Genomic DNA, 14,981 nt, shown 5'->3' with positions numbered 1-14,981 from the left:
TACACTGTGCAACGCCTCACAGATAGGCGCTACACGGCCAGCGTCGCACCCGTGTGATCAGAAAATTACTAAGTCAGTGTGCAGCGCCTGAGAGCTAGGCGCCACACTATACAGTGTAGTGTCTAGCTCCCAGGCGTTGCACTAGTGCAGCGCCTGAGAGCTAGGCGCCACGGGTCAGCCACGTGAAATAGTTTTACGGACAGTTCATTCTGTGATTTGATTTCGTCTATAGGTCAAATTTGTCAAATTTGCCATGAAACGATCGCCAAAAGCCGCTTCCTGCTCCACTCGTTCCCTTTCGATCTGCCCTAGAGAAGAAGAGAATGAGCTGAAGAGTGCAGTGCAGCTGGAAGCACGGACGCAACTCTCCATTTCTCTATAAACCATCTGTTCTGTTCATCTCTTTGACTTTAGAATTTACAGTTTGAGCAAGAACCTCCTTACAGCGCATATGTGCACGCACATGGCAGTCCATGAGCCATGTATCACCTTATATAATTAATCTCTTTCCACTTAACCTACCCCCAATGAAAAAAGAAACAAAACAAAGCTGGCGTATTTTGACACGTAAAAACTAAACAGGCCAGAAAGAATGCAAAGAAGAAGAAGAAGAAGAAGAAGAAGAAGAAAGAACTTTTCGAATCGACAGAACTCTAAACATGCATCTATCTATCTCGCCGTAAGAGCGGCCGTCGCGGCCTCCGGCCTGGACATGATCCTGGTGTAGAGCAAGCTGTTCCAGATGTCGGGCACGCCGGGGAGGCACCAGTGGATGCAGTCGGCGTAGGTGCCGGGGTCGGCCTGCTGCTCCGGCGTGAGGATCTGGCCCTGCCGAATGGTGTGCACGGAGGTGTGCCCGTCCTTGCGCCGCTCCGACATGGTGGTGATGTCCACGAAGGTGATGGGCACCCGCGGCGCCGCCGCCCGGGTGATGTTGGACGCCACCTTGAACATGTCCCAGTCCGTCCCCAGCCATATCGGCCCACGCCAGTTCACCAGCGGCATCGTCTCCTTCGCGCACCGGATGCCGTTAGGGTTTCCCCACACCTGCGGGCTGTTTTCCAGACCAAAAAAAGCCCCAGTCAAATTCCATCGGAGTTACAGAACCAGTTAATAATAGTACTAGAACTTGATACTACTCTTCTTCAGTGGAGCACGCTAGCTCTAGCAGATTCGCAGATGAGTCGATCACGCAACCCAACTACTCTAATCCGGTTCCATCTTCACGTAAAATAGTGTTGTTGACCAACTTTAGTTGTGTACGTCTTTTGATGCGACATGCCTCCAACTCCAAGCTAGCCAAGGGACTTGATCAACTCGCTCGATCGTGGACGCAATCCCGATTGAAAATATAGTTAACAACTTCGGGATTGCCGGACACGCAAACTAACGTGGCACCACTGCTGGCTAGCTAGTAGCCTCTCCTAGTGACGACATATATATGTTCATGCATTCACCGGTCACCATGGCAGTTTCTCTGGTTACACCGTACCATATCTTCTCACACACTACCACTACTAAATAGGATCGTTGACGATAAAACACCAAGACAAATCAAAGTGGTTTGCTTCACAGGAAAACATATAGGAGTATCCATCAATCTCAGGATGGGGTCACTTCTTTTTCGAGTAAATTGCACGAAACCATCATTTTGAAGGCTAGGTTTGCAGAAAACACTACGCTACATTTTCGTTGCAGAACACACCACGTCTTGTGTAACCGTTTTGCAAAAACCACTGATCGGCGGATTAGAGGTCTTTAAGCATGTTTATGACAGATGGGGCCCGTTCGTCAGGAGCTGACTTGGCAAAAACATGCCACGCGGGGACTTTGACTAGTCAAAAACGCCACGTTGACATGATCCCACACAGTCCATTCTCTTCTTCCTCTCGCCCAATCCCCATTCAAGCCACCACCACCGCCGCCCCAACTCCCTCGGTGTCGGCCTCCGCGGCAGCAGCGTCCACCGGCGAGTGCCCTGCGGTAGTCGCGCTCCTCTCCTCAGCCGCCTTCCCCGTCATGGCGCGCCCTTCCCCCAGCAGCGCATCGGGAAGACGACGATAGCAGGCGGGTCGCCCAGCCGACGGCGCGCCCCTTCCCCTAGCAGGACATCGCGCACCCCTTGCCCCAACGGCAGCAGCGTCCACCGGCGGGTCTCGAAGACGACATCGACCCAAGCCTCCATGGGCGCCGCCGCCCACCAACGACGAGATTCGCGGGCAGGAGCCGGCGGCGCGCCCCCGACCGCGTCGGCGTGTCCCAGGCCGCGCACGCGAGCTCCTCGGCCGTCTCCGAGCTACAAGACACCCGCCTCGTGCTCGAGGTGCTCCAGATCTGACATGGATTCGACGACGGTGCTCCAGGCAGCGTCGGGATCCCTGCGAGGACAGGGTGGCCCTGCTCAAGATGGCGCCGATCCACGGGGGAGCGCTGGTGTCGGCCTCTGCCTCGGTGTGGCAACGGCGACTGTGACCTCTGCCTTGGCCGGGGCGGGGCGAGCGACGATGGATTGGAGAGGAGTAGAGGGAGGGGAGAGGAGCTGGAGGGGCCGTTGGGCGCGCCGGTGACGACGGTGCAGTCCGTCCGCGGGACTGGGCGTGGGTAGAGGCGCACATGCGAGAAAACCAGATGACTTATCGTTTTGGCCAGAGAAGACTAGTCAAAGTGTACGTGTGGCATGTTTTTGCCAAGTCAACTCCTGACGAACGGGCCCCATCTGTCATAAACATGCTCAAAGACCTCTAATCCGCCGATCAGTGGTTTTTGCAAAACGATTACACAAGACGTGGTGTGTTCTGCAACAAAAATGTGGCGTAGTGTTTTCTGCAAACCTAGCCTTCAAAATGGTGGTTTCGTGCAATTTACTCCTTCTTTTTCTAAAAGGTTTAGGGGAGCTTTCGTGAGGCGTCATCCCAGGGCCATGTCCACGACGTCCTTATCAACGCCTACAGCTAGGTAACCAACACAACACAACACAACCGTCCGTTTGATCCTTATAGCTAGGAATAATCGGATTACTACGCAGAAGGAAAACCCCAAACGCTGCTGGAACTACGTACCTGCAGCCGGCTACTTGTCCTAAAAAAATGTGTTGTCCGTTCCAAGATCCGAAACTTGCGGTCACGGGATGATCTCTCGGAACGATCATTGGCAGAGGTGCCGAAGACTATTCCACATCTCACGAAGCACCAATACGATACGAGCACACGAGACTCATTCGCGACTAGTAGTACGTCGCTGGCGCATGAAATGCATGATTGGTGCATCATGTACGGGGCCGGGACTCGTTCGCGACGACGGAAGCTTCCGTCTAAGATTCATGTGCTCAGAATGATTTGAGCCGAGGGTCCATGTGATTGACAGGTACGCAGAATTGTACATGGTCATACCATGCATGTACATGTATGTATGTATCCTTCCTAGGGTCCTATCGAGTAGTTCTCCATTATTAATTTTTCAGAGTGCTGCTTGGGCGACAACGAGAGGGGGGCAACTACCCGCTCCATTGGAGGAGCATCTTCTGCTTGGAATTTTGTAAAGGAGTTTACCAAGTCCGTTTGTGTGTTGTGAGTTTTTTATTTATTTTAGAATTTGTGTGCTGTGAGTTGTGAGTTGTGACGCACGTCGTTTTGACCGCGTAAAGTGGAGGGAGGAGAAGTAGATTCCACCCCAAGTGACATCTAAAAAGACGTGTACACGATTTGTGCATACAATTATACTGCTCACTGCAGTGCTGGTCACGACATGCATACCGAGCTACCGTGGTTTTACAGAAGTAGTATGCTCCATTGGCGATCCCAATAGATGACGATCTATTTGAAAAGTCCAGTGGCAATGGCATTATGCATGCAGTGGTGGGGTGGCATTCCTTGTGACTGTATATTAGCCCATGTACATTATTCTATCTACCATCATATACTAGTAGTAGTACGCTGTTCGGAATTTCAAACCATGCATGCATGTGTGAACCAACGGCGTACGTACGTATATCCTAACTGGCTCACTAAACTATACGTACAACGGTATCCATTACACCAACTACTACAGGAGTATGCTACCACATGTGTACAGAGAAGGTCAACGAGCGGGTGGGCAACGTGAGGCCATGTGTTCCATCCAGTACATGCTCTGCTAGTCGCATCGCACCTAGAGAATGTTGCACGACCCGGCTGCCTGCTCCATCGACAGGATATAGTACATTTTAACCGGGGAATATTACGACATGGCATGTGTGGTCAGCTATCTCAAGTTAAGTTATGACAAGTATTTGATGAAGAAGAATAAAGAGAAGAAAAAACCGGGGAATATTCAAGCACGCAGGCCGCCGGACCAGGTCTGCCACGACTGTCTGTCACTTCCATTTTCTCCCAAGACAGCGACCGATCCGCTCCGACTCGTTCCAACTTCCAATCCCGCGCGCGCGCTCGCCGTCCGTCCCCGGCCGCTCCGCCCCCGGAAACCGACCGTGCGTGCGGGACCCCACTAGACCACCAGCCCGTGCGCGTCTGCAATTCCGAGCCGCAGCCCGACGCGTGCACCGGTCTCGGGTTGGACCGGTAACGACACCCGGTACGCACCACGCGCTGCCGGCTTCGTCTTTTTGGCCGTCGCAGCCAGCGTGTCGTACCGTAATTCGCCCTCTGAAATGTCGAGATTTTGGCGTTTCCTAGGAACTACGGTGCAGGTGCGCGTACTGACTACCACCAGGAAGAACAAAACTGATCTACCTACAGTGGAACGGAATACTAGAAAACTGCGGGAGTAGGTAGGGTTCGACCGGTACCTGAGGTGAAGAGGCGACATGCTCATGAAGAAGACGGACGTGCGCGCCGGGTCGATGTTGTCGTTCACCCAGCCGGCCCAGGTGCTGAGAACCTTCCGGTACGCCTCGATCCTCACCACCTCGTCATGGTCCTCCCAGTCCTGCCCGCCCGGCCTCCTGCCAATCCATCCGTCAACCAACCTCCATGTCAGTCAGTGTCACCGCAGCGCATGCATTTTCACTACTTCGACCGTGCGTACGTGCACGTCCCGGCAGGCGCGCCGTTGGATGCACGCACGCACGAGACGGCACGGCATGTTCTCGATCGTGTTGTGCACATACGTACCTGAGTTTCATGTTGAGCGTGTTCATCCACCAGATGTAGGTGTTGAAGACGAGGTAGTCGGCGTTGCGCCAGTTCTCGGCGTGCGCGGCGATCGCCCCCGCGTCGATGATCCGGGTCGGGATGCTGTGGATCTTGGGGTTGTCCGAGTTGGACTCCACCAGGAACGGCGACCAGTAGAACTCCACCGTCGCGTTGAACTCCTGTTGTTGTTGATCAACGTACGTTGATATGCAACAGGATTAGTTAAGAAACGGACATTATTTGACCTCCTGATCAGAAGCAGGCGCAAGAAGACACCCTAGACGGATGGGATACGTCGTAGTTGTTGGTGTAGGTGTACTCGCTAAGCCGCCACCTACGGCTACGGTACAGGTACCACTACGTACGACGTCACGTTTGAAAAACCGTTGCGGCAGCCGTGGGCCCTGCCGGTTGGCCAACTGGCTAAGGTTCGTTCTCGATCGTTGGCGGCATGAACCGGCCGGTCGAGAGAGAGATGCTGCCGGGACGGCCATTGTTTTGTGGTAAGTACTCACCCAGGCGTGGAAGACGACCCGCTGGTCCTCCCATGTGACGTACTTCTTGTCCGGCGACACGGCCGACTGCACCAGGCACACCATCGACTCCCATTGGTTCCGGTTCAGCGAGTCCCCCACGAACATGAACCGCTTGTTCCGGAGCCTCTCTATGAACAGCTTCGCATCAAACCTGCAATTCAGGAGCACCAAGAAACTCGCCGTTTAATCACGCATGCACGCCGATCGCCGGCCTGATCGAGTCGCCGGAACGAGCAGCGAGCAGAAACGCACCTGGGCATGTCGCAGTCCTTGGGCTGCCACCGCCACTTCTGGTAGTTGTCGTCGCGGCGGCCGTTCTTCATGCACGTCACCTGCGACGTCAGGAACGAGCACTCCTCCTCGCGGTACAGCGGGTAGCTCGCGTTGTCGAACACCCACTCGCCCTTGGACAGGTCGCACGTCTCCGGCGACCCCACCACGCCCCCCGCCGCCACCGTCTTCCTCGCCGGCCGCAGCCGCCTCGGCTTCTTCGCCTTCTTCGGCTTCTTCACCTTGGGGGCGGTGACCTTCCGGATCACCTGCTCCGGCGCCGTCTCTGTCTTCGCCGGCGTGTGCCCCGGCGTCTCTCTTCCGTCGTCGCGCGGCAGCGCCACGGGGACGGGCCTCTCCGGAGAAGCGATCACGTCGCGCCGCGGGGCGACGGTCCTCTTCTCCGTGGACGAAGAGAGCACGTCCCGCCGCGGGGTGGCGGCCGCGCGGCCGGCGTCCGAGACGACGACCGCCTGCTGCCTGACGGGCCCGACGCCGCGCGCGAGCGGCTCGAGGGTGACGGACCGGATGTCCTCGCCGTACATGATGATGACGAAGATGACGAAGAAGATGCCCGCCACGTAGACCGGCAGCCGCCCGCCCTTGCGCGACGCGCTCTGCTTCGCGCCGAGCGAGTCGAACGGTCCGCCGCCGGCACCCCCGCCGGCGCCGGCGAGCGAGGACTTGCGGCGGCCGGGGAATGACATGGCGCCCGCAGCTTCGCTTTGCTGGTCCCTCTCCGCTTGGTATGTACGTGGGTCGTCTGATGATGCGTGCCGCGGAGAGGGGGAGAGCGCGCGCTAGCCGGCTAGAGGGAGCGTGGCTTTACTTATGGGTCAGAGCCGGGGGGCTGTGGATTTGGTGAGGGGATGAAGCCACCATGGCCTCTTTTCTTCTCTTTTTGTTGCCGTTGAACGAGCAGGCGATCGGTTTTAATTGGGCGAGTGGATGGATTGTTGAGAAGGATTTTATTCTCTGCCAAATTCTAATGGCTGGAGACTCGGCCAGACGAGACGGACGAGGGCATGGAAAAACGTGGTGCAGCACGTCGTGATGGGCTAGGCCAGACTAAATTAACCAAAAAGAAAGAGAGCAAAAATGCAAGGCAAAACGTAGTTACCGTGTGCATCCAACGATGTGTATTGTCCCTGCAGTCAACGCGATGGCTTATCGACATTCTGAAGGGAACGGGGATCAGCAACATGCGCACGCGTTGCGAAATGACGTTCAAGATGAAGCAGTTGGCCCTTCGTAGTTCGTGGTATCTCCCGTGTTCATTGTTTTTGTCCGGGAGAACAATGACGTGTGTGCAGAGTTCTAGCAAGCTATCCTTCCTGCCACGATGATATGCTAACTACCCGTTTGAGACTTCTAGAACTGGAGAAGAACTTTGCAGCGACGTGACTAGCCATGACTTCAACATTATGAATATCCTATAATCGTGGTGGCTTTCACTCGCTTCTAAATGGGAATACACACCTGCCATTTTTCCTTCATGAACGCGTATGCTTCCGAATTGCTCCCCGAGTTGCAGACAAAGGAGTTCAAATATGCAACGTTTGGTAAATTTTTGTACTGCCCTGGGTGTAGTACAAGGGGCATTCTATATATCCGGCAAAAAAGGGAGTATTCTATATGCGTGAAAGAAAAAGGAGCGTACAACTATCCTTGCCCGCTCGAGAAAAAAAGCTTCCGTGTGATTTGTACCGTACAAGTTCGTAGTCAGTTTTCACTCACTCACCTCATCCGTCACAAGGGAACATTATTAAACCCTCCGTACCATAATATAAGAGCATTTTTTTACATTAATGTAGTGTCAAAAACGCTCTTATATTATAGGAGGGAGGGAGTATTTGCGAATGCAAGTCGTTTGCGTCGTTCTTAGAGAAGCTTGCAACATTAGATGAAACCTAGCCACCGCCGCTACTATCGTCTCCTCCCATCATATTCCTCTCTATCAGATGATGTTAGTAAATAAAGCCTACTAAATAGATAGTCGGGAGTGCTGCGAAGGGGAGGGGGTTCTTTTCTCGCGCAGAGAGGAGGCCTCCGACTATGGCAATGTGACGACCATGGACAATGGAAAACAGAGCCCAAACACCAGATTGGCTTCTGAAGGGGGAACAGAGATCAGCAATATGCACACGCGTTGTGAAATGACGTTTAAGATGAACCAGCTGGCCCATCATATCTCCGGTGTCCTTTATTTTTTTTCTGAGGGTACAAGTACAATGACGTGTGTGTAGAGTTCTAGCAAGCTATCCTTCTTGCTGATATGCTAACTACTACCGGTTTGAGCCTTCTGGAATTGAAGAACTTTGCAGCGACGTGACTAACCATGACTTCAACATTATGAATATCATAATCATGGTGGCTTTCACTCACTTCTAAATGGAAATACACACCTGCCATTTTTACTTCATGAACACCCATGCTTCCAAATTGTTCCCCGGCGAGTTGCAGACAAAGGAGTTCAAATATGCAATATTTGGTAAGATTTTGTACTCCTTTGGGTGTAGTACAAGGAGCATTCTATATATATCCCGCAAAAAAGGAGCATTATTATACCTAAAAGAAAAAGGAGCATTCCACATGGTGATTTTGAATATATTTCCCATTTTTTAATCATGAGATACCACTATCCTTGCCCGCCGAGGAGAAAAAAACTTCTGTGTGATTTGCATCACTCATTCACCTCATCCGCAACAAGGAAATATTATTATTTGTGAATGCAACTCATTCGTGTCATTCTTAGGGAAGCTTTGGGATGAAAGGTGAAACCTAGCCACCGCCGCTACTATCGTCTCCTCCCATCATATTCCTCTCCCCGTCATCAGATGATGCTACCGGGTAAAGCCTACTAAATAGATGGTTGGAAGGGTTGGGGAGGGGGGGGGGGGTTCTTTTCTCGCACGGAGATGGGGCCTCTGACTATGGCAATGTGACAACCATGGGCAATGGAAAAACAGAGCTCAAACACCAGGGTGACGACCACCGAAATCTGACAATGGTGGACATATCAGTGTACTTGTGGGGAACTGCGACGATTGGTCGAGTCGGTGGCAATCCATCGTGACCCTGTCACCGACAAGCACGACTCCCTCCGTTTGTAGGAGCAATGGCGGGCGTTGCCATGCTGCTTGACCATGATCCGTCTTGGCTGGTGGCAGCTTTTTGTAGGAGATGTCTCATCATCGACTTCCCGTTAGCTCGGCCTTTGTCTCCGCCACATTATGACACTTCTCCATTAGAGGCAAACAGGTAGGTGGCTCTCTTACTATATGTGTTCTTATGGTGAAGAAGCTTATGTGCTATCATCCGCAAGCACATCAATGGTGTGCTCGCAAATCTATATGACAAACGGATCTTGATGCGACTCATGGTGTCGTCTCTTCCTTTTTGTCTCATGAGTCTGAGGACTACCAATCGAGGCCGATCCTCTATCTGGGCCAGTTTGGTGCACATTCGTGATAAGTTTTGGTTTGCGGCTTACTTCGCAACTATCTAATTAGGATGCCATTGTGGTTTTCTTGATGACTGCTAGGTGAGAGAGCTTCTGGAAGTTCTGCCATCAACATGGTGACAGAAATACCACTTCATGCCGGGGATGGGGATCCATGCTCTGGCCTTTACTCATCCGACTCAATAACGACATAATAGTGTTGTTAACTTGTTGAAGGCATTTTCTGGACCGACACTCTAGCCTTGATTGGTTGAACTTGGCATAATTGTGTTGTTGCCGTGTGTTCTTTCTTCTTGGAGGCGTTGCTGTGGAAGAAAATGAGTTAGTCATAAGTGTTTACATGTCATGTCATGTCATGGTTCTATCATTGTTGCCTATTTCCTGTACTTGCTTGTTGATGCTTTGGTTGCATTATCTTGTATCAACTTCAATAATATTGTGGCTATGTGTATCCTCGACATGGAAGTCGGGGGAGTATAACATTCCTTTAAAAGAGCACTCACCTGACATTTGTATCTCATTCAGTTTTGTATTGTCCATAAACAATTTAATTCGTGTGTTGTGTGTGCCGTATAGCAAATTCAGAAAGTTTAACTAGAGAACTTGATAGTAGTATCGCATATTGTGTCGCTAATTAGCAATTATTCACTCTGTACACTAGTGTCAAAAACACTCTTATATTATGGGACGGAAAGAGTACATGATATATTTGGGCCTTTAGTACTTTAAATGTGTAATATCCCCAATAAACATTGTCTCTTCACTTGGAGCTATCGACATACCAGTGGAGCATACAAGCCTGAATTAATGCTTGGGTTTTGTCCACCACATGACACTGTGTCAGTGCTCTCAATGTGCATATGATTAAGCCATATTTGACTAAGTTTTCTCAGACGGCTTATTTGTCCCTGATTATGCCAGAGGCAACGGGCCTGGTTTCTTTGGCAGGTACCATCCCCGCTGCATTGCCTTAATGCCTTTGCCCAATCATCTCGCGGTCATTTCAAGGTGTAGTTTTTGTCATGCAGGACGCCGGGAAAATAAGAATCGTTCAGTCAGTGAATTTAGGCTGTACCATACTGCATGGTTGCGACATCATTTTCAACAGCAAGGCACTATCTGTACGGCAACTCCTTAGCTGTTCCACCGGGAAAAATGATGTGTGCATTGCCGGCCGGCGGCCATGGAGCGCGCGCGCGCGCGCACATACACCCTTTCTTCTCTGTTTTGTTTGTGCTCAGCTCAGAGTTGAGACGTCGAGAGGAGTTCACAGTGCTGGGCTGTGGATGAATCTAAGCAGACAGACACAAGACAGACCGTGGTGCATATACGTAACTTCTTTGCCACACTTTGTCAAGAAGAGAGACTATTTAGACTAGCTGCTGATCGGGCACTAAGAGCATCTTCGGCCGTTCGGCCCCCCAGGGCGCCGAAAAAGAGCGGCCTGGGGGCGAGCCGGCGCTAGATTGCTCCCACTCACGCGCCCGCGGTCGCCGCGGGTTCAGCGAAGTTCGTTTCAATTTTTTTGCAAACTCGGCGAAGTTCGGCCAATTTTCGACAAAATTTATAAAAAAACTTAAAAACATACATGAACTAACTTAAAAACGAACTAATAAAAGCCTAAGCCGCTGCCTCTGCCGCCGCCACCGCCGTCGTAGCCGCCGCCGTCTACATGCCGAGAAGCCTGTAGAAGCGGGTGTAGTCGCCGCTGCCGTCGTCGTCGTCGCGGCGCGCCTCACCTGCGGCGTCCCTGCTGCATCCCTCGCCGGGGTCGCCGACAGCGCTTGACGGCCCGGCCTCGCCCTCGTCGTCGCTGTCGATGATGATAACGCCGCCCACCTCGGCGACACGGCGACGCACCTCGGCGCAGCTACGGGCCTGGGTCTCCAGATATGCCCGACGCTGGCGGCGCACCTGCTCGCGGACGTAGTCCTCCTTCGCCCATTTGAGGGCGGACTCGTCGTCGGGGGCCACCATGCCGGCGTGCTCCGGCTTCACGGGGAGCATGTCCGGCTCGGGCTTCGGCCGGACCAGGCGGAGGGAGCGCCTCGTCGGTGCAGTCGCAGGCGAGGGCTCGTTGATGACGAGGGCGCCGCTGCGAGCACGACGCCCGAGCGGTGTCTCCTCCGGCTCGGGCTTGACGGGGCGGAGGGCCGGCGAGCCGGAGCCCGACGACGAGGACGACCCCGGCTCCATTCGCCGCGGGATCCAGGAACTGCCGCGCCGACGAGAGAAGGAGGGCCGCGTCGGGTACTCCAGCCGCGGCACATTGCCGGTCTCGATGTGGTCGAGGACGGCGTCGAGTGTGCGGCCGGGGACGCCCCACCACTCGCGCCGTCCTTCGGAGTTATGGCGGCCGCGGGGGATGATGCCATTGACGGAGGCGATCTGCTCCTCGCGGCGGCGCTGGAAATACAGCGTCCACAGCGTTTCGCTGTCGGGCGCGTACCTCGGCTCGTTCCGCTGCTCCTCCGTCAACGAGGAGCGGACGCGGGCGATCTCCGCCCGTCGTGCTGCCCCTTCGGGCACCGGCGGCACCGGGACGCCGCCGGCGCTCAGTCTCCACGAGCCAGGCACGCGCATGTCAGGGGGCGCCGGGTACTCGGCCTCGTATAGAAGGCGCGCCTCCGGCTCCTGGAGGTGTCGGCGGCCGAAGCCGTTCGCCGTTGCGCCGTCGCCTGGGTATCTCTCCGCCATGGTTTCGCTCGTCGGCGGGCAGGGGAGTGGTGGGAGAGCTCGCCGGCGGGGAAAAGGCTTTCACTGGAGGGGGAGGCTGTGGCGCTCACCGGCGGGAAGGGGCGCCTTTTTATAGCCGAAGCGGGGTGGCCGGGGGGGGGGGGGGGGGGCAGCATGCGGGCGGACGCGTGGCGCATGCGGGCGGGACATGCGTCGGCGGCGTCTTCACTGCGCCGCCCGTGAGGCATCAATGGAGGGCGACCCGCACGGCAGCCTTTGCATTGATTCCCGCGGGAACTGAGGCGATGAGGTCGACGAAGCGCCTGTCTCGCTGACTCGGCGGGCCCGTGGCTGTTTCGCGCCAAAACACTCGCCCCGGCGCGTCGGGTTCGACCTGGGTCCGCCAGCGTTGATTTCGGCCCAAGCCGGCGAAAAATGGGCTCCTTGGAGCACGACTGGGCCGTTTTTTCGGCGCCGGCGCAAAAAAATCGTCTGGGAAGGCGGTTCTGAAGGCGCGGCTGGAGATGGTGTAAGTACCTGACGAGCCTGCTGCTTCGAGCGCCAAGCATGCGTACGTCTCCACGGACGGCGACCCGTCGGGAACCTAACGCGATGATCAGTTGCGAGCCGAACTGCCGTCTAAGTCTCATCTGCAGGCGCACGGTACAGTAGAGACCCAATGACAACAAGCCGCCGTCGTCGTTGTCAGCCATCCAGCGCCACTCTGCATCCGAGCCATGTATCTGTTCTACTGTTCGGCCGGCCACCTACCAGAACAGAGAAAAGCGATTAATCCGCGTCGTCCAAAGATCTTCTTTGCGGCAACAGCGATGTTCTGCGCATGCATGCGGCCAGGGCCAGTGGATGGCTCGGCTTTCGCGCGCCGTGCTCTCGGACGCGACGAGGCCCGCGCTGGCCGGGACAAAGCCGGAGAGCGACGGCGGCCAGCGAGCGGCCGCTTTCCGCGGGAGCAAGTAGCCGGGGGTGGAATCGTGGGGAATCTGAATTGCTCCTCTTGTCCCGGCCCGGTTCTCGCTTGTCCTGGTGGGGCACCAACCGCTTCTCCTCGCGTCCTTCTCGCGTCCAGCCAGGGATGGACGGGGAGTTCTCCGCTTTTGGGTATGACCTCGACTGCTCGTGTCTGATGTGGTGGTATCGGAGAGCAGGGACACGAAGCATTTGCACAAGCACAAGGATGGGTCGCTCAAGTGGATCGCGCGGCTGTCGCCATGTTCCCTTTTCTTGTAAGGCATGGGTGCAATCTATGTAGCGTTCAGGTTCAGGATCACGGCATGTACCCACGACCCATCTCGTCACCGGCTCACAGTCGCACGGGAGAGAAACCGGGGCCGGCCGGCTAATGACGACAACCATCGATCGACGACGGGTCGGGACAATCCGGATTTTCGTTGCGTTTGTGGCCATCTGCCAGGAAGCTTCTTGCCAAAACGCCTCTGTCAGTCATGTGGTTCGGAAGAGGGTCAAGGACCCGGCCGGAACGCGCGGGCAAGCTTCCGCGATCCCCAACGCCGCGCGTGAGCGCAGGCCTGCATGGACCGGTCCTCCCGGTTTCAGCTTCAAGCTTCATACTTGTATCATAGGAGGAAGGTATCGGCTCATTATCAGATTTGGACGCAATACCACCCGGGCTCAAGAGACTGATTACTTGATCATCATCTCGGTTTCAGATTACGTTGGAATTGGATCACTGATCGGGGTGGCGAGCCCTTGTGCGCAAGTCGTGGCTGCTGGTGCGCTCTGGTAGCTCTCGATGTACACTAGAGGGAAGTTTGGTTGCACGTGAACATTGGGTGCGAGGTCACCGTCGGTACCGGAGTGGGATCCAAAGTTTAGCGGACCAGGAAGGAAAGGCTGATACTATATACTTTGGGGACAAGAGGAAAGTCTGTATGCGTTGAACTGAGCAAGGTGAGGCAACAAAGACAACAATCATGGTGCCTTTGCTGGATGGATCAAAGCAAATGTCGATGCTTGTTTCTCTTTGGTTGAGAAAGAGTAAGGGTGCTCTGGATCTTCGGTTGTGCTCGTCCGCGCACAAGGTGCTTTTAGGGCTGGAAGATCGCGGCAACGTGGGGTTAAACATTTTGAGTTTCGATTTGTTGGGTTTTACCCGGGAGGGAACCCTTCCGGAAATTCTCAGTGACCAGTGATGGCCAAAGAGAGGGTTTGGATATATTCCCTCCGTTCTGAATTACTTGTCTTAGATTTGTCTAGATATGGATGTATCTAGCACTAAAATGAGTCTAAATACATCTGTATTTAGACAAATCCAAAACAAGTACCCCCTCCGTAAACTAATATAAGAGTGTTTAGATCACTACTTTAGTAATCTAAACACTCTTATATTAGTTTACACTAGGAGTAATTCGGAACGGAGGGAGTAGTTTTCAACCAGCAATTGACGCGCCTCGGTATAACCTCATTAGCTGCGTCATTGCCCCAAGCGCAAGGATGAGTTACCTCTATACCCAGGGATCTCACCTTTATACCCGGGTCCATCCTCAGACTATTTCTGCACAACCGGTGTGGTACAATTAAACTCATCAATCAACTCCGTTTTGAAAAAAGTAACTCATCAACGACACAGGAAGGCCCATTGGGCCATTACGTACCAGCATCTGCGGCCAAGCAAGGACGGGGGAGTAGGGGCGTCTTCCAGCCCATGGTACCACGTCCTGTCTTTTGCAGTAGCTCTTGCCTTCACTCTTTTTTTTCTCAAAAAAAAAAAACTCTTGCATTCACTCTTGTTTTTTGAGAAAAAGCTCTATACGTGATAACGTGAGACCTGGGAAGATACCCTGGTGCACCCGGGTGTCGGCGAACCCTATATGCATAAAATAATTTAGTGATTGCAAAAAGTGTCAAAAAAATCTGAAACTTTTTGGA

The 14,981-nt window shown here is 54.0% G+C and overlaps 1 protein-coding gene and 1 pseudogene across 1 annotated transcript; both read right to left on the bottom strand.

Moving 5' to 3' along the window:
• Positions 1-371: 371 nt before the first annotated feature.
• On the bottom strand, positions 372-6,929 carry LOC109763741 (xylan O-acetyltransferase 1). The gene is made up of 5 exons (XM_020322607.4): positions 5,918-6,929; positions 5,645-5,816; positions 5,109-5,308; positions 4,784-4,939; positions 372-1,054 (listed from the first exon to the last, which is right to left on the bottom strand). Exons 1-5 carry the CDS (start codon positions 6,640-6,642, stop codon positions 670-672), a joined length of 1,638 nt encoding a protein of 545 aa, XP_020178196.1. The 5' UTR covers positions 6,643-6,929; the 3' UTR covers positions 372-669.
• A 7,470-nt stretch (positions 6,930-14,399) lies between these two features.
• On the bottom strand, positions 14,400-14,548 carry LOC120962151 (U4 spliceosomal RNA; annotated as a pseudogene).
• Between the last annotated feature and the right edge of the window lie 433 nt (positions 14,549-14,981).

This window comes from Aegilops tauschii, chromosome 3 (genome assembly GCF_002575655.3).
Source record: "Aegilops tauschii subsp. strangulata cultivar AL8/78 chromosome 3, Aet v6.0, whole genome shotgun sequence".
NCBI lineage: Eukaryota > Viridiplantae > Streptophyta > Magnoliopsida > Poales > Poaceae > Aegilops > Aegilops tauschii.
Note: the sequence above shows the minus strand (reverse complement) of the source record. Positions and strands in the feature narration are given on the sequence as shown.